The following is a 19,993-nucleotide window of genomic DNA, read 5'->3' on the forward strand; positions in this document are numbered from 1 at the left end:
GCACGTCTATAAGGAGGCTAATAGAGCTACGGATTGGGTGGCCTTGTATGTGGCCGACTACTCTGAGGAAGCTCTCTAGGTTGGTAAGAGGGAGCTGTCTAGAGCGCTCCGAGACTTATTATTTTTTGACTTTTTTGGATTTTCACACTAAAAGTGTATGAGTCATCCGTTGTAGCAAAAAAAACAAAAAACAAAAACAAAAGATGTCCACCTCAGCTTCTCCATTTGATGTCACTGATTATGTCTTTTAGGGACAAATATATCTGCCATAGATTTTAAAACTATTGAGGCTTGTCCTCTATGTTAGCAAATTAAACAAAATTTTGTTTTATCTTTATTTATTGATATGGCTTTTATGGAAGAATTAATCTATCAAATGGGCCCTCAAATTGAGTGAAAGTAAAATAATAACTCAGCTTGATTTACTCATGACACTGGCCTCAATTTTGTTCTTAAGGCTTTCTACGAATTGATCCATAATTTTCAGTAGCTCGGACTTAGAGTCTCATCCAAAATGGCTAGCCATTACATGACTTGTCTAAATTTGATGGTTAATTTTTTCCCATAAATTGATCCATAATTTGCTTCAACTCAAGACCCCATCCAAGAAAGCTATCTATAATGCATGTTTTGAATCCTTCGGCCCTATAAAAGTATCCAGGACCTATTGATGTACAATTGTTGTGGAATTAAGCATACGCTAAATATAGTAGGTCAATCAAAAGAATCCATATAATATTTTGACTTAACTTATCTCCTATAAACCATTGACTCAAGATTTTCAAGTAGCGTAAACTATAAGAACTATATTATTACATGTTACTGGTGTTTCAGAGCCATCAAAAAGTTCAGAAAAAAATAGCCACCACAGAGGTGTAACTTGAGAACAACCGTCTAGTTTACTCCACATATAATCTTCTTTATTTATTAATTTATTCTCTTTTTATTTATAAGAATTGTGCATGATGCGAGTACAATTCTTGCAAGAACTTTATTTTTATATATTACTGATGCTTCAGAGGCATCAAAAAGTTCGGAAGAAAACAGCATCTATGGAGGTGTAACTTGAGAACGGTTGTGGCCAATCTATGATGTTCTTTATTTATTAATTATGCTCTTTTGATATAGGAATAGAGGATGCGCGCGTCCTAAAATGCGGCTGGAATCTTCAAGGGAAGACCTCGATCAAGGAGCGAGTACCCAACGAGCTGATCTTGTAATTTGTGAAACTTGCTTCCAAGAAAATTTTCCTCCACTCATGCTTCTGTCGCTCCTTTCCTGCTGTGTTGCAAAGCATTTCAATATCCCAGAAAAGCTGCATCTCTGTCATCGTAGCACTATTTTCGGTTTTATCGTTCATAACTATATCCAAAATCAACACTTTTCCTCCATCTTCTCTCTCAGGAATTGCTTCCTTGCACAGCTTCAGTATCTTCACGCACTGCTCGTCAGTCCAGTCATGCAAAATCAGCTGCATTTGATGGAAACAAGAAATACACCAATAAATAGTTCTAGTCTCGATTTGTAAGGAACTCGTAGAAATTTCACCAAATAAAAAAATAAAAAAAAGTCGTAGAAAGCGCTGTGCTATTCCATCGCATTAACTCTTTCTAAAAAATTAAAAGAAATCGTAGGAGTATGTTAGGTGGTAAATCTTGCAAACTACCTTGAGAAACACTGCTTGAGCTGGCGGAATGTGTTCGAACATGTTCCCAGCGAGAGCTTCGACCCGCGGACTTTTGGGCACGGTAGCAATCACATGAGGGAGGTCATAGACGATGATGCGCTTTATGCTCGGGAAGGCCTCGGCGATCGCCCTCGCCGACGTCCCGTCGCCCCCGCCGACATCGACGAGAGACGAGACTCCCTGGAACGCGTCTTTGCAGCGGGCGACCACTGACTTCATGGCGAGGCGCGAGTCGCTGGCCATCGCCTCGTTGAAGAGGCGGTTGAACGCGGGGTCGTCGCCGGTCATCTCGAAAAGCGGCTTGCCGTAGCTCATCTCGAAGGGGATCATGTCGGGCTGATCCGCCTGCAACCAGGGGGCCAGGAAGTGGAACGGCGCCAAGTGGCTGGAGTTCAGGAAGAAAAGGACCCAGGAGGCGAGGCTGGTGTGGCTGTCCTTGAGGAGGATTTTGGAGTTGGGGGTGAGGGAGTAAGCGTGCTCGTCCGACCCGTTGGGGTCCTTTTGGACGGAGAAAAAGCCCGTGTGGGCGAGCATGCGCATGAGACGGCGGAGGGCAAGGGATTTGGTGGGGGCGACGGGGAGGAAGGAGGCGAGCTCGGTGATGGTGAGGGGCCGGCCCTGGGCGTGGATGGCGTCGGGGATGCCCAATTGGATCGCGCACTGGAGGCCCATGGAGCCGACGCTGGCGAGAGCGTGGTGGAAGACGTGGGCCTGGGCTTGTAAAAGCTCGTCGGCGGCGGCTTCGAACGCCATTTTAGCAATTCAACAGTCTGGCCACTTTCTTCACGCTCTCTGGAGCCTGGAGGGGACTCGCTGTTGGTTTGCTGGTCGTGCATCGGCCTTGCGGTTTATTGAGCGGGGAACTCAATTTATAGTATATTGACGATGCGTGTGCTTGCTTTGTTTTAACTTACACTCATCGCCTAGGATAAGAGGATGGGTAACCTGCAACCGTGTGGTCCACAAATTAAAGATGTCCGCCTCAGTTTTTTTAGTTGATGTCACCGATTATGTACCGATATATTTTCCATAGATTTTAAAACTATTGAGCTTGAGGCTTGTCCCTTTCTTTTAAACAGCTTGAGGCTTGTCCCTTCTGCCAGCAAATGAAACAAAATTTTGTTTTGCTTTGGGAAGTTTTTGTGGGAGAATCAATCTATCAAATGGGCTATGAAATAGAGGGAAAGCAAAATAATAACTCAGCTTCATTCAGTCATAGCACTAGCCTCAGTTTGATTCTTAAGGCTTTCTATAAATTGATCTATAATCTATAATAACTCAGAGCCTCATCCAAAATGGCTAGTCATTACACTTGTCTAAATTTGATGGTTAAATTTTTTCCATAATTTGCATGGACTCAAGACCCCATCTAAGAAAGCTATCTATAATGCATGTTCTGGATCCTTCAGTGCTCTAGAAGTATCCAGGACTTATCGATGCACAGTTGTTGTCGAATTAAGCATATGCTAAATATAGTAGGTAAATCAAAAGAATCCATATAAGATTTTGACTAAACTTGTTTCCTATAAAAGATTGACTCATGATTTTCAAGTAGCGTAAACTATAAGAACTTTATTATTACATGCTACTAGTGCTTCAGAGCCATCAAAAAGTTCAGAAAAAAATAGCCCCCGTGGAGGTGCAACTTGAGAACAACCATCCAGTTTACTCTACATGTGATCTTATTTAATAATTTATTCTCTTTTAATATAAGAGTGAGTACGCAATAGGCTAATCTTGTAATCTGTGAATCCAGCTTTCAAGAAAATCTTTCTCCATTCCACTTTGGGTTGGTGAGAGGGAGATGTCCGAGTTAGTGAGAAGGAGTTGTCTAAAGCGTTCCAACACTTATTATTTTTCGTCTTTTTTTGATGTATTTATATTAGAAGTATGAGTCATCCGTTGTAGCAAAAAAAATAATAAAAAAAAAAGGATGTCCCCCTCAGCTTCTCTAGTTGATGCCATTGGTCATGACTTTAAGGGATAGATACATCTTCTGTAGATTTTAAAACTATTGAGGCTTGTCCTCACTATTAGCAAATTGAACAAAAATTTGTTTTATCTTTATTTTGATTCGGTTTTTATGAAAGAATTAGTCTATCAAATGGGCCCTCAAATGGAGTGAAAGTAAAATAATAACTCAACTTGACTCAATCATGGCCCTAGCTAGCCTCAATTTTATTCTTAAAACTTTCTACGAATTGATCCATAATTTTTAGTAACTCGGACTCAGAGCCTCATTCAAAATGGCTAGCCATTACACTTGTCTATTATTTAGGAAGATTAGTTTCCATCCTCCACCACCGTGGTGCAATCCCACTCCAACAGATCACCCACATGAATCTCATCCTCTGCCATTGTCTGCCGCTCCTCTCTCGCCTCTCTCTATTCTCTCCTTCGTAGACATAGCTACCAACCTCTCTGAGGTCCATCGTGCCCATATTATGCTATAATTTTTGATTGCTATGCCATATTTTGATTTTTAAATTATCTAAGCCATACCCTATATTGGTTCCCATCCTTAATTTAAAACCATTATTGGGGGCTATGTGCTCCCGTCCTCCGCCGTCTTGGTGCGGTCCCACAACACCAAATAACCCATGTAGCTCCAACCAAACTTAAGCTATGAGATAAGATGAAATAAGATTTCATCTCTTTATTAAGAATATAATTAGTATTTTACATAACTTTTACAGAAAATATCCAACCAAACATAAGCTACCCTAGAAAAGTAGATATTACTTTTTAAATTAATTTTGGTTCGGTGGAATAGCACTTGTAGTGGGATAATCATGGCTTCTCACTTAGTTATATCAAATGTATTTTTTTAATTTTCTTTTATTTTTGATTTTAGTGTAGGAAGTGGGTTGGTTTTGAAGCTAAGTGGACCGTCGAAGGCGTTGATGCAGCTTGGTAATGGTCATGCCAAATGTATAGTCATGATCAATGCACATAGCACATCCGAGAGCAAGCTTTCATGTATCTCAATGGATGGTCCAAGGGCCTAAGCTGCATAGGGTCATCAAAATGGTCCCATGCATGACAGATGCACCCAACTTGTCCTTTGACGTAAGAGCCTCATCAATGAGATAGGCACGGCTGTTCATTTCCAATGCACTTTCTTGTTTCCCTGGCATTGGTTGGTATAATGGTACTGTCCATAGATAGGGGCGGCCCAATACACCTGGGGACGAATTCAGTAAATAAAGCCTCTTTTTTTTAAATACTAATTTTTTAATAAATATAAAATATTTAAAAAAATGTTATGGAAATAGATTGATGTCAAATACACTATTTCAACAAAGATGCATAAATCTAATAAAGGTAGACAAAAAACCTCTTCAGTTCAATATAATTCTTAAATAAAAATATTAAAAAAAATACTTAAAAAAAAGGGCTATGAAATCTTTCTTGGCAATACTGTTTATCATGTGAAGCAAGAGGAGAATAGAAAAAGGTCATCCCATGGCGCTTCACGGTTAAAGAATTTGTCCAGAAATTGGCCTCTCTATAAAAGAAAGTAGGGGCATTATGGAAAATTCACTCCATCTAATTAATAAAAGTCCCATCCCACCATCTCCCCTTCAAGTGAGTGCCCAAGCAGCCACTGCAACTGGGCAACATCACGGCACAGCAGCCATTCAACCCCGGGTAGTTCTATATACACCCCCCCTATTGCTCAGGACACCCCCAAAAACCAAAAAAAAAATACCCAAACTAACCTTTAGTGTAATTACCATATTGCCCTTGAGATTTTCTCATACACCCCCCCTTCTTCCTCCTCCGTTTCGTTTTGAAAAGAAAAAAAAAAACCCCCCTCAAACCCCCCTTAAACCCCTCGATCCATTTACATCGTTTAGGCGATCTTTGAAGGAGATTTAAGCCCCATTCGAAGCATGGACAAGCAACTAGTGATTTGGGACGAAGAATCGGCCGCAAAGGTACGTGTTCCACCTTGTTTCGAAATTTTTTTTTTTTCACGGTTCGTGCTCCGTTCGGCACTGGATCGCCGAACAAAAGGCTTCTGTTCGGCTGAACAGTGCCGAACAGAAGCCTTCTGTTCGGCAACCCTCAACCGAACAGAAGGGTTCTGTTCGGCTGCACGGTGCCGAACAGAAGCCTTCTGTTCGGCTGCACAGTGCCGAACAGAAGGGTTCTGTCCGGCTCTGTGCAGCCGAACAGAAGCCTTCTGTTCGGCACTGTGCAGCCGAACAGAAGGCTTCTGGTGCCAAATCGCGTGCCGTGCTGAATTTTGTGCCGAACAGATCCTCTGATTCATTAATTCTTGGTGATAAATTATTTTATATGTAGGGCTATGCTACAACCGAATCGAGTATAATAGGATCAGAATTTGTACTGGATTACACGAGCGAATTTACAACTTACGAGGTATTATAATGTATTGTGCAATTTTGTATTAGTTTAGCGAGCTATTTTTACAACTGTGTACTTACATAAATTGTTTAATGTATAGATCTTCAAGAGTAGAGAGGACTTGTGTAATTGGTGTCGTGAAGCTGGGAGGCGAAATGGTTTTGTTGTTGTAATCAAATCATCTGATGCAGGTACTATTTCTAAGAAACCCAGAATTACGTTAGGTTGTGAGAGGAGTGGGACGTACCGAACCAAAAAAGAAAAGCGAATAAAGACTGCCTGTGGGACAAAGAAGTGTGGATGCCCTTTTGCATTAAGAGGAAAGAAATTGGATACTGCGGATGATTGGATATTACTGGTCGTATGTGGAGTGCACAATCATCCCGCTGCAGAGAATCTGGAGGGGCACTCATATGCAGGGAGATTATCTGAGCAGGAGACGGAATTGTTAGTGGATATGTCGAAGAGTTTGGTTCGTCCAAAGGACATATTATCCACATTGAAGGAAAGAGATGCCGTCAATGTTACGACTATCAAGACTATCTACAATGTACGTCAACGGTTTAAGGTTGCAGAGAAAGCCGGGAGGTCTGAAATGCAACATCTATTAGGTAAATTATCAGAGGCTAAATATATTGAGTGGCATAGGAATTGTACTAATACGGATGTTGTGCATGACTTATTTTGGGCACACCCTGGCAGCATTGATTTGTTCCGTGCATTTCCCCGTGTGTTGATAATGGATTGCACGTACAAGACGAATAGGTATCGTCTTCCGCTCTTAGAGATTGTGGGGGTGACATCTACTGACATGACATTTTCAGTTGCTTTTGTATACTTAAATTCTGAGGGGGAAGAAAGCTATACTTGGGCATTAGAGAGATTGCGCAGTGTCATAGCTGATGATGTTTTGCCTGAGTTGATTGTTACAGATAGAGACTTGGCTTTGATGAATGCAATTCATAGAGTATTTCCTACTGCTAGACATTTATTATGTAGATGGCATATTAGTAGGAATGTTTTGGCCAAGTGCAAAAAAATTTTCGAATTGAAGGAGAAATGGGATAAATTTATTATGAGTTGGAATGTACTAGTGCTGTCCTCCACGGAAGACGAGTATAATGATCGCTGGAGTGCACTGCAGAGAGAGTTCGGTACCTATCCAGATGCACTACAGTATGTGTCAGATACTTGGCTGAGCAAATACAAGGAAAGATTTGTTGCGGCGTGGACGGATACATGCAGGCACTACGGAAATGTGACGACAAATAGGTATCACAAATAAAGACTCATTTAATTTTAATTTGCCTCAGTTCTTATATCTAACTTTCATTTGTTTACTAGGGTCGAGAGTGCACATGCAAAGCTCAAAAAGCAGCTTGGATCAAGCCAAGGAAGTTTCGAGTCATCTTGGACTAGAATACATGGATTGATTGAGTTGCAGCACAGCTCCGTTAAAGCCTCATTGGAGAAGAGTTTATTGGTAGTGCAGCACAACTTCAAGCCAGCTGAATTCAAAGAGTTGCGAGGTTTCATATCTATAAGTGCGTTAAATCATGTCCTCGCCCAATCGAAACGAGCCAATTCAGTTGGGTTTGATGATTCAAATTGTGGGTGCGCTATTCGACGCACACATGGTATACCATGTGCTCACCAGATTGCGCGGTACAGGGTGGAAGGTCGGCCCATTCCTCTCGACTGCATAGATCCTTATTGGAGGAAACTTGATATTCTGCCTACCCCCCCGTGCAGCCAATTCAGTTGAGTTGTGATGCAGAGTTAGATTTGATTGCGCTACGATTCAAGAAGTTAGATGGGGCTTCTCAATTGCAGATGATCAAGAAGTTACGAGAGATTGCAAGTCCAGATAGTACACCTCTTTTAGAGCCTGCAAAACGGAAGACCGGTTCATGTGGGCGCGCTTCAATGAAGGTTGATACGTCTACTCGACGTGACCCGTCTGCGTTTGAGTTGGTTCTATCTGGACAGGATAGTTATTCACCTGGTGTTGAGAAAGTTACCATCCGCAATCCATCTACTCAGATTCAAAAGAGGCGGCCCAAGCAAAAGGTAAGTACCAAATATTTATTTCCTTACAATAGGTATCACAACGTCTGCGGGACGGTCCGTGCCGTGCCGGTATGTCATGTGCCGATACGGGACATGTAGGGACGTGCCGTGCCGAGATGTGCCGATACGGGACATGTAGGGACGTGCCGTGCCGAGATGTGCCGATACGGGATGTGCCGTGCCGAGATGTGCCGATACAGGATGTGCCGTGCCGAGATGTGCCGATACGGGACATGTTCTGCCATTGTTACATATTTTCTATCATTTGATATTATTTGCAGGTTTTTCGTATTAGAGCCCAGTCACATACGCCCATTATCTATATTGATGCTATTCCTTCTGCCTTGAGACCATACATCCAGCATATCAAGGATGTAAAAGCTGATGGGAATTGCGGATTTAGGGCAATAGCTGACTTACTGGGATTTGGAGAAGATGACTGGGTGCGTGTTAGGAAGGATTTATTGCAAGAGTTGCAATGTCATTCGGACCACTATCGCACATTATATGGTGTGGAAGGGACGATTGCTGAGATCACTCATGCATTATCATATTATGATGATTGTCCACCATATGACAGATGGATGACTATGCCGGACATGGGTCATCTTATAGCATCTGCTATAATGTTGTCCTATACCATCTCTCGTTGCAACAATGTCTGACCTTCCTACCTCTCCGTTCTGTGCCTGTACCTCTTCTATCCCGCAAAGATATCGCTATCGGATTCGTAAATGGAAATCATTTTGTTGAGGTACTACGTTCACAACACTTGCGAATATTTAATTTTGCTTATTTAATTTTGCTTATTTATAATTTTGTAGCTATTAATATTTTCTTATTTCTAATTTTGAAGGTGTTCTTGTTGCCGGGACATCCCGTTCCGCCAGTAGCGACCAACTGGCGAAAATATCATCTTCCTTGTGCTACCGGATGGGAAAATTCATATGAAGCACGGATTCAACAGTTCAAAGAGAGCATCTCACCTAATGTTATAATTAGCGAGACAGTAGAGTTAGATTGATTATTTATATATGTACAATTTTTGAAAGTTGTAAATTTTTTTGGGCTCTTAGAGTCATGTACTGTGAAACTCCATCAAGAACTTTCTGATGTACAAGAACTTAACGGTGACAAGCTTGAGCAGATGATTAACACATTTGTTGGAAAAGAGGGCTCTGTGATGTTCTTGGTTAAGAGGTTAATCGGCTGCCCTCTCCTTGCAAGGCCAGGTCTTGCCACTGGCACCCTCTTAGGCTTTGCTGCCTTTTTTGGAGGGGAACTTTGTCCAGGGTCAGCTTTGATTGGAACAACATTTGGAGGTACCTCAGGGGGAGGTGGAGGCAGAACATCAGTCGTATCAGATTCAGGGTCAAACCCCCCACGGGACTCCATCTCCTCAGGGGGAGTGGAGGCAAGACAGTAGAGTTAGATTGATTGTTTATATATGTACAATTTTTGAAACTCCATCATCAATATAAATCAAAAAATATCTGTCTTCGCATTGTTAGATTGATTGTTATGTGCACTGTTATATTTGTGTAAAATAGAACGGGCCAGGCTTTACAAAGATTACACGTAAATGTACCAAAAATATATATTTTTCATTAATATCAAAGGCTTTACAAAGATTACAAAGGCTCCATCATTAATCCCTATGACGCCATCGTCGACGCGTGTACTGCTGTACGTCCGAATGAGAGGGTCCTGGATCCGAATGAGAGGGTGCTGTACTCGGGCCAGGCTCATCACCCAGAAGTACCTGATGCATCTGAGAAATAGCATCACATAGGTGCCCGGCACCTAGTGACGTAGCCTCTGAGGGACCCATCCGTACAATGTCGGTACTGATACCGAGTGCAGCTGCATTACGCCGCCGGTGCATGTCAGCATCATCATGACCTCCCCTAGCTCCAGAATGAGTACTCGAGCGCAGATGAGGAGGCTGAACTGCAACGTGCGTGATACGGAGATACCACTCCATGTATCCCGGTACGCTGTCTGATGGCCGGGTAACTGGGTGGCTCCTGCTCGCCTGGCTCAGCACGTGGTCCTCCCACCGCTCCCAAAGCTGATCCATATAGGAGTAATGTATCCGGTACGAGCCTGCTGTGGAACCTCTGTTGGCTCGCGTAGGGGCTAGTGGCGCTCGAGGGATGGTCTGAATATGACCAAACTGTCTAAGAACCCTTTCTGGATGATAGGGTTCTACGATATCAAGGCACTTGATGGAGCCACTAAAAAATGCGACGGGTATATATGGGCGATCTCCCCGAAGCCGATGATGGGGATCCCAAATAACCTGTAAAACAAAAGGTCCATTTCAGTTTTATACTATATCGCATATTAAATGTACTGACAAACACAAGCAAATGGTAATATGATACGTACCTCATCGATGCTCAAAAGGTCCAATGACTCACGTAGAACCACTAAATGGTCCATCGTGGTACGGGATGGAGTACCGGGCATCCAGCGGTGCACGCGGGGACTGGCATCAGTATACTCGAGCGACGGGTGAGGACTGAGTGCTGGAAAATGCTCATAAATCCATGCCTGCAGAAGCGTCATATAACCACTGATCTGTCTCACTGATGACCTCGACGCAATCCCCAACTGCCGATACAAATATGCTAAGGCAGCTGTACCCCAGGCATATGTGCTCACCCTATCCAGATCCCGCAGTAAACACAGATACGCTATAGGCACCCTGGTCCCACTCTTATCAGCAAAGAGTGTGCAGCCTAACAAAAATAACAAATAGGCTCGTGCTGCACACTCTATCCTCTGCTGCCTGTCTCTATCAGATACAGAGTGAAACTGAGTCCTCAGCCACTCCATCCTCACAGACTGACCGCGCGATGACAGTACCTCCTGACGCGCGTCTCCAGCTGACACCCCCAACAACTCTACAAGTAGCTCCTCAGCATCCCGATCACTCATCCTCTCAGGAGAAACTGATACTGAGGAACCTGCGACAGGAATCCCTAAAATGGCGGATACATCATCCAACGTGATAGTGATCTCGCCAAATGGTATATGGAAGGTGTTCGTCTCGGGCTGCCATCTCTCTACGAAGCCCGAAATCAGAATCTTATCGATGAATTGATAAGAGCACTGTACTAACTCTACGAGGCCCGACTGCCTCAATAGTGCTCTGAACCTGGTATTTGGTTGGTTTAAAGACCACCACTTCCATTCACCAACCTTGGCAGTATGGTTCATGCACTTTAGTGGAGCTCGTTCCTGTAATATAAATGTATAATTACTACTACTTTATAAAACATCAATAAACAAAATATAATGCTATAACAAATAAACAATACCTGTTGCCTCCAGATGGAAGCTGCTATATGCGTCCTGAAACTGATCAGGACGGACTCATCCTCTGGACCTCCTGGACATGGTCCAACGGACTCATCGTCTTCGCCCCTAGCGGGCATATCATCATGCTCTGACTCAGGAGAGTCCGATGGCATATGAGCAGGCTCGGGAGAAGCAATCCTAGCACGACGTCTCCTAGCTGACGCCGTAGGTCTAACTCTGGCGGGACGGGGATCCATGTCTGAAAATATAGAAATTCAATGTTAGGCTATATCAAAGAAAATAATTCAATTGCATACATAAATGTTCGGCACAAAATTCAGCACGGCACGCGATTTGGCACCAGAAGCCTTCTGTTCGGCTGCACAGTGCCGAACAGAAGGCTTCTGTTCGGCTGCACAGAGCCGAACAGAAGCCTTCTGTTCGGCTGCACGGTGCCGAACAGAACCCTTCTGTTCGGCACTGTGCGGCCGAACAGAAGGCTTCTGTTCGGCACCGTGCAGCCGAACAGAAGCCTTCTGTTCGGTTGAGGGTTGCCGAACAGAGGGCTTTTGTTCGGCACTGTTCAGCCGAACAGAAGGGTTCTGTTCGGCGATCCAGTGCCGAACGGAGCACTGGAGGCGGGGGGGGGGGAGCTACCTCGAGGTGGTCGTGGAGGCGCCGGCGAGGTTCTCGTTGCTCGGGAGATGGCCGGGGAGGTGGTTCCGGGAGAAGCCGGCGAGGTGGTCGGAGATCGGGAGAATGCCGGCGACGAGAGGGAGAAGGGGGAACGGGGGGGGTTTGGGCGTTGGCGAGGTGCACTGCACCGACCGGCGACGAGAGGGAGAAGGGGGAGACGGAGGGGGTTTGGCCGCCGGCGAGGTTTTTTGGGCGGAAGGGTTACGGGTGTTTTGGAGGGGAAGAGCGGGGTGGGGGGGGGATTTGGGGGTGTAGAGAGCAATTTAGGTGAGGGGGTGGGGAGGGTGGGGGGTAATTTAGGTATTTTTAATTTTTTAGGGGTGTCCTTAGCAAATGGGGGGGTGTAGAGAGTATTTAATTTTTTTTTAATTTTTGGGGGGTGTCCTGAGCAATAGGGGGGGTGTATATAGAACCACCCTTCAACCCCCCCTCCCTCCTCTTTCTCTACCCTCCTTTCCTTTTGCTAAAGACCATCTTCCCCTTCAAGTGAGCACCGAAGCTGCAACTACAACATCACGGCACAGCAGCCATTCAACCCCCTCCCTCCTTTTCTCTCTCTACCACCCAAGAGGGGAGAAGAAACCGAGAAGAGAAAATTAAAAGAATCTCCACCCTCCAAGAAGTCCATCTCCAATCCCCCTATCTTTCTTCCTGATGGCCCAACTGGATCAGGAGTAATGACTTGTGAGGGAAGGAAAACCAAGACCAAAACCAAAAAAGAGAAGGGATGAAAGATAAGAGTGGCTTCAGGCGTGTATCAAGCCAACCAAATCCCTCTCCTCTCTCTCTCTCTCTCTCTCTCTCTCCACCCAAAACAAAACTACTGTCCCCAACTTCCCAATTGCCCCTCTGCAGGCTAAGAAACCCTCCACCTCCCTTCCATCAAGGGGGAAGACTCGTAGCCAGCTTCTGCTCCCGAAGGCCTTCCATTGGCCCGAGGCGGTCGCCTAGGGCTCGGGCCGGCCCTGTCCATAGGAAAAACAAGCATACCAACCACCGAGGTAGTTGCACGGTTGGAATGGAGTTAAGATTCCATCAAAGTGGCCCAGATTCGAAACACGCGGACGTCGATTAAATGCGGAGACCAGATGCCCCCCGCCCGATTAATCCGGTGAAGCCGCCATCTGGTCCGCCGGTACTAGGGTGGTGCTGGGGTGACATACTCACATGTGAAAGGGGTTGCCATGTTGGTGGGGCTCCCCACGGGCCGGAGAGGGTATGAGTGTATTGTCTACATGCATTGAACATTTTCTGGTGGAAGGAAGGCCCAGTGAGGACTGCTACGTAGGTGGGGTTTATTCTCCTCTCCCCCTCCTTTTCTTAAGCAAAAAAAAAAAAAAAAAGCATACCATGCAAAAACAAAAAACAAAACAAGGAAGCCAACTATTTGCTCGTCCGTACAGCTCGTATGATTTCATTAATAATAATAATAATAAAAGGACAATATACAGCTATTGTAACAGCAATGAAGAATTTTGTCAGCTCTTAGTTGGTGGATGGAGAGCCTACAATATGCTCTCGCCGGAGAAATTATATCTAGCACAGTATACACTATATAGGCATGCACATGAAAGGCTCAATACATTTGGAGACCTAAGGCGAACTTATTAAAAAAAACTTTTTAATTTTTTTTTAAAAAATTAATAAATAATAATAGTAATACTAAATCTTAATTCAACTTAATTAGACCTTATTTCCAAACTAATTGAGATTAGCTGTAATAAATAATAATATTAACAACAGCAACTATGTTGCAACAAGAGAGCATTTTTCTTTAGCCAATAATTATGTTGCATCTAGAAGCCACACTATGTGGAAATTAATAAAGACCAATGGAGTGATCGGCTATAAGACCACATGCTATTATCCCACAAAACTAAAATATCTTTAGAAAAATAAAAAACCAATGACACTTAAAAATACACTTGCCATATACCCATGCAATAAATAGGATTTGTTATGCGTATTAAAAGTTTGTCAATATTAATAAGTTTAGATTGAGTTGTAAAAAACGACTTTTCACTATAAAAAAAGGGGCAATGCCGACTCATAAATGCCGATGCTCGTCGATAATTTTGGCTCCAGTGCCAAAATTTGCTGACGTTTCTGAGTTGCATCGCTAGGAATGTAACAAACACGAGTAAGACATCGTCGGAGGCCAAAAATGAGGAAGGCGTTCAAAAGCGTCGTCATAATCCCCACAACGCCCCCACCTTCCGTTATAAAACAAACCCCAATCCTCCCCCACCTTCCGTTATAAAGCAAACCCCAATCCTCCTAGAAACCTAGCCACTTGGAGAGAGAGAGAGAGAGAGGGAGGAGGAGGAGGATGGAAACCCAGATGCTGCCGTCTCCGAGGCCGCGGGATCCCGCCGTCTCCGAGGCCGCCGGATCCCGCCTCCTTCGAGGCCGTGGAGGCCATCCACGCCCCAGAGGCCAATCCGGCTGGCGAGGAGCACCACCAATTCTTCAAGATCCAGTTGGACGCACGCCCGATGGCGGGGGAGGCGCTGGTGAAGCTGGCCGCGAAGATAAAGAAGTCGGCAAGCAAGGCCGAGGAGGCGGAGGTGGTTTCTTGGCCGACGACGGTGAGGCCGAGGACCGAGCGGCGGGAGGTGAAGGCGGAGGCAGAGGACGACACGGGATGAGGACCGGGCGGCGGAATGCGAAGACGGAGGGTGGCAGCATCTCGAGCTTCATCAACCAGTTCCGGCTTTTCTCTACTTCAGATTGGGGATGAGGACTCCATCCATCTTTTCTTTGTTTTTCTCTGCTTCAGATCAGTTCCGGCAGCATCATATTGTAAATAGAAAAGAAACATCCTCAGATTGGGGACGTAACTAAGGGCTTGTAAATTTGTCATTTGTAAATGGAACCAGGTGGGGATGGGGATAAGGGATCCCCTCCAAGTTTATTATAATTTGTAAAAGAAACATAGATTATATGTAATTTATAAAAAAATCATTAGGTTTCCTATATTTGAATTTTCTGAGTTTATAAGTGTCCGGGCTTGAATTTTCTGAGTTTATTGTAGAGCTTCTTCATCGATAATAGACTCCCAATTCTTTAAAGGATATTAAATCTGGGGCCTTCTTTGGTTTTTACCGATGGTTATAAGCGTCGGTGGACTCCAAAATGAGCTGACGCTTATAAGCGTCGCCATAGCTTACGTTTATGCTGACGCTTTCAAGAAGTGTCGGAAAAAAAAAATTTCCACCCCCACCTGCCCAAATCTTTTGCGACGCATAGGAAAGCATCGGGGCGAAAATTACCGACGCTTATAAGCATCGGTAAATGCTCTAAAAAGCATCGGAAAAGCCTTTCTTTTTTGTAGTGTTTTTATTAGAAATAATAAATAGTGATGATATTTTTATGATTTGTTAAATATTGCACATGTCTTTAACTAATACTTGCATAATCATGGATAATAGTAATTGTGGTATCAAATACAAACTCATAAATATGGTTGTGGCACAATTATAGATCCAAAAATTCTGTAATAATATGCAACACTTCTCACATAATCATTCAAATTTATTGATTTTGAAACACCAAAACATGGCATAGTAAAAAATGCAGCTTGGATCACAACTAAGACAACATTTTAAATTTTCATTAAATGGAAGAGGAAGGCTCCCACAATGGTTGAACTGGGCCCAATGGGGCCCAACATGGCTGAACTGGGCCCAAGTTTGGCCCACAATGAGCTTGGCCTAATGGGGCCCAATGTGGCTGAATTGGGCCCAAGTTTAGCTCACAATGGGCACAACCCAATAGGGCCCAAAGTGGCTGAACTGGGCCGAAGTAGGGCCCACATTGGGTACGGCCCCAAGAGGGCCCAACATAGCTGAATTGGGCCCAAATTAGGTCCACATTGGGTACGATCCAACTGGGCCAACACGGCTGAACTGGGCCCAGGGTGCGCCCACAATGTGTACGGCCCAACTAGGCCCAACATGGCTGAATTGGGCCGAGCATTGAATAGGGCCCAAGGTTGGCCCAGTTCAGCCCACAATGGGCCTCTTCTTCCTAACACTTCATGAACAAGGAAGAAGGAAACTGGGAGGAGGAAAGAGCCGGTGGGGTAGCCGGCCTAGGTGGCCGAAAGCCGTCACCCGATCGACGGCTAGCCGACCGCAGTGACGGCCGGTGAAGATCGACATGAAGAAGAGACCGAGAGTAGTCTCGGTTTTGGGGCCAAAACAGAGGAAGAAGTCAAGGCTATGTTGGCAACGGAACGAAGGCATGGAGAAGGAGAACTCACCGGCGAGTGGCAAATAGGGAGATCTCGGTTGCAGCTGCTCAATCCGGCAATCCTGGGGTGGCAGCGACGATGCTCGAAAGCGAGAGGGTGGATCTCGGAACATAGTATTCGGAAGAAATAGAGGGGGAGAAGGGGAAAGAGAGCTTGGTGGAGCTCAAGGCAGTGGCCGGAGGTGAGGAAGGAGGAGGAAAGGGAGGAGGAGAAGACTCGAGGGTGAATCAGAGTGGCTTGATCTCTAGGAGGAGGAGGAATTTTTTTTTATATAGAATTACTTTGAACGGCTCCCGCCGTGATTCTCACATCGGTTGAGTGTAATCAATGGCCGCTCGTGCTGCAGCGGAGCGACCACGGAATGCCTGCAGCGCCTCTGCTCCCGTTATGCCCGAAGAAGCCGAAGCGGATCGCGATTGCGATCCTCTGCTCCAGCTCCTTCCAGCCGGCTTCAGCCCATTATTCTTACATATTCCATAGCCTTGCTGACATTTTGATCGAATTTGTATCGGAAGACTTTGTTTGGTAAGTGCCTATTTGTAGGGTGTAGTTTTGGATGCATGGTTACTTTTATGGTCCACTTGTACAATTAGTTTTATGAATTTGGGTTTTTTACATATAAATTTAATCGATTTCATCTTGGAGCCTCATCAATCATAATTTAATATTCATCCGTCCTATAATTCTTATATTTATCAGTCATTTTGTGGCAAACTTGTTTTGCATTTCATATTGCAGTCTTTTATTTGGATGGTACAGCTAATGTAGCATTTAAGTTCATATTTGCATTTGTTGCCTATCTGATACATGCCCTAAGCCCGGGGCCCTAATGTGTTACTTTTGTTATGACCATAGAGATCTTTGACAGGAAAAAGCAAGGCACCGCACCGCCCGGGGGTTTCGGAGATCTAAGTTAATAAAATATTTCTATATTACAAATTCAGGAGCTTCTTGAAGACTTATGCGTAAAGAATACAACGCTTCTCCACAACATGTTTCATGATTGTAGGACTTTTAACGCAATACGAAAAGAAATTAAGACTTTTACATTACTTTGATTGAATTAATTGAACCAGTAAGTTTTGCAAGGGCGTTTGAGTCCAGTGCAGGCAGTATGGACCAAAAATCATGGTGCACATTGCATCACCGATTATGTATGGATATATCTTCCGTAAGTTTTAAAACTATTGAGCTTGAGGCTTATCCCCTTTTTAAAACTACTGAGCTTGACGGTTGTCCCCTGTGCTAGCAAATGAAACAAAACTTTGCTTTGTTTTGGAATGCTTTTGTGGAAGAATCAATCTATCAAATGGGCTCTGAAATAGAGTGAAAGCAAAATAATAACTCAGCTTGATTCAATCATGGCACTAGCCTCAGTCTGATTCTTAAGACTTTCTATGAATTGATCCATAATTTATAATAATTCAGAGCCTCATCCAAAATGTCTGGCCATTACACTTGTCTAAATTTAATGGTTGAGTTTTTCCATAAATTGATCCATAATTTACATCAACTTAAGACACCATCCAAGAAAGCTATCTAGAAGGCATGTTCTGGATCCTTTAGCCCCGTAAAGGTATCCAGGACCTATTGATGCACAGTTGTTGTAGAATTAAAAATATGCTAAATACAGTAGGTAAATCAAAAGAATCCATATAAGATTTTGACTTGGCTTATTTTCTATAAAAGATTGACCCAAGATTTTCAAGTAGCGTAAACCATAAGAACTTTATTATTTCATGTTACTGGTGCTTCGGAGCCATCAAAAAGTTCCGAAGAAAACAGCCCCCCTAGGGTGTAACTTGAGAACAACCGTCTAGTTTACTCTACATATAATCTTCTTTATTTGTTAATTTATTCTCTTTTGATATAAGAGTAGAGGATGTTGTGTCATAAATAGTTCTCGTTTCAATTTGTAAAGGAGTCATAGAAATTTCACAAAACAATAAAAAAAATAAAGTGACACCCCTCAACATTAGACATTTCTGAGGGGCACCCCTCATCACCTAGGATATTAGGAGGGGTAACTGTGTGGTCCATAAATTAAGGATGTCCACCTTAGTTTTTTTTCTTTGATGTCACTAATTATGTAGTGATATATCTTCCGTAGATTTTAAAACTATTGAGCTTGAGGCTTGTCCCTTTTGCTAGCAAATGAAACAAAACTTTGCTTTGTTTTGGAATGCTTTTGTGGAGGAATCAATCTATCAAATGGGCTTTGAAATAGAGTGAAAGCAAAATAATAACTCAGCTTCATTCAGTCATGGCACTAGCGTCAGTTTGATTCTTAAGGCTTTCTATGAATTGATCTATAATCTGTAATAACTCAGAGCCTCATCCAAAATGGCTAGTCATTACACTTGTCTAAATTTGATGGTTAAAACTTTTTCATAAATTGATCCATAATTTGCATCAACTCAAAACCCCATCCAAGAAAGCTATCTATAATGCATCTTCTAGATCTTCAGTGCTCTAGAAGTATCCAGGACTCATTGATGCATAGCTGTTGTCTAATTAAGCATATGCTAAATATGGTAGGTAAATCAAAAGAATCCATATAAGATTTTGACTAAACTTATTTCCTATAAAAGATTGACTCATGATTTTCAAGCAGCGTAAACTATGAGAACTTTATTATTACATGCAACTAGCGCTTCAGAGCCATCATAAAGTTCGGAAGAAAATAGCCCTCGTAGAGGTGCAACTTGAGAACAACCGTCCAGTTTACTCTACATGTGATCTTATTTAATAATTTATTCTCTTTTAATATAAGAGTGAGTATGCAGCAGGCTGATCTTGTAATCTGTGAATCTAGCTTTCAAGAAAATTTTTCTCCATTCCACTTTGGGTTGGTGAGAGAGAGTTGTCTAGAGCGCTCTGAGACTTATTATTTTTCGTTTTTTTTTGATGTATTCACATTAGAAGTATGAGTCATCCGTTGTAACAAAAAAAAAAAAAGGATGTCCCCCTCAGCTTCTCCAGTTGATGTCACTGGTCATGACTTTAAGGGATAGATATATCTTCCGTAGATTTTAAAACTATTGAGGGCTTGTGTTAGAAACCGCCCATGCCACAGAAAATTTTTAGCATAAAAAAATTCAGATGCAGCGGAAGAGGCATGCGCGGGATCAATCGTTCATCGTATGAACGTTGTTCAAAAACCGTTCGTAGTTAGATAAGGATTAAAAACTTTTAAAAACATTAGGAAGATCAGATCTTAACCTTTGTGCGGGTAGATGATCACCGCAAACTGATGATCGTGGTTTTGGAAGAAGGTTCGCTTGAAGCCGTTCAAGTGTTCGGCCTCTACGGGTATCCACACGAAGCAATAGGTCGATCCAAACGCTTCAATCTCCCCGGGGTGCTAGCTCCCTTGCAGAGATTGGTTTTGATGGCTGATCTCCTCTCTTTCTTTCAACTCTTGAATGTACTTGGGAGGAGGAAGATGAAGGAGGACTCAAAGAAGAAGATCACCAAGCCTTGCAGCCTCTTTCCCTTGCATGCGTTGGGAGGAGGAAGGGAGGAAGACGATGTCGCCAACACCTTTTCTTTGCTTTTCCTTGCTTGCGGCTGAAACAAGAGGAGGAGAAGGGAGGCCACGAATT

General features: G+C 43.5%; 1 protein-coding gene across 1 annotated transcript; it reads right to left on the reverse strand.

Moving 5' to 3' along the window:
* Positions 1-1,093: 1,093 nt before the first annotated feature.
* On the reverse strand, positions 1,094-2,466 carry LOC120105252 (trans-resveratrol di-O-methyltransferase-like). The gene is made up of 2 exons (XM_039117550.1): positions 1,667-2,466; positions 1,094-1,471 (listed from the first exon to the last, which is right to left on the reverse strand). The coding sequence occupies exons 1-2, from the start codon at positions 2,438-2,440 to the stop codon at positions 1,169-1,171; spliced, it is 1,077 nt and encodes a 358-aa protein (XP_038973478.1). The 5' UTR covers positions 2,441-2,466; the 3' UTR covers positions 1,094-1,168.
* Positions 2,467-19,993: the final 17,527 nt, after the last annotated feature.

This window comes from Phoenix dactylifera, unplaced genomic scaffold, assembly GCF_009389715.1.
Source record: "Phoenix dactylifera cultivar Barhee BC4 unplaced genomic scaffold, palm_55x_up_171113_PBpolish2nd_filt_p 000241F, whole genome shotgun sequence".
NCBI lineage: Eukaryota > Viridiplantae > Streptophyta > Magnoliopsida > Arecales > Arecaceae > Phoenix > Phoenix dactylifera.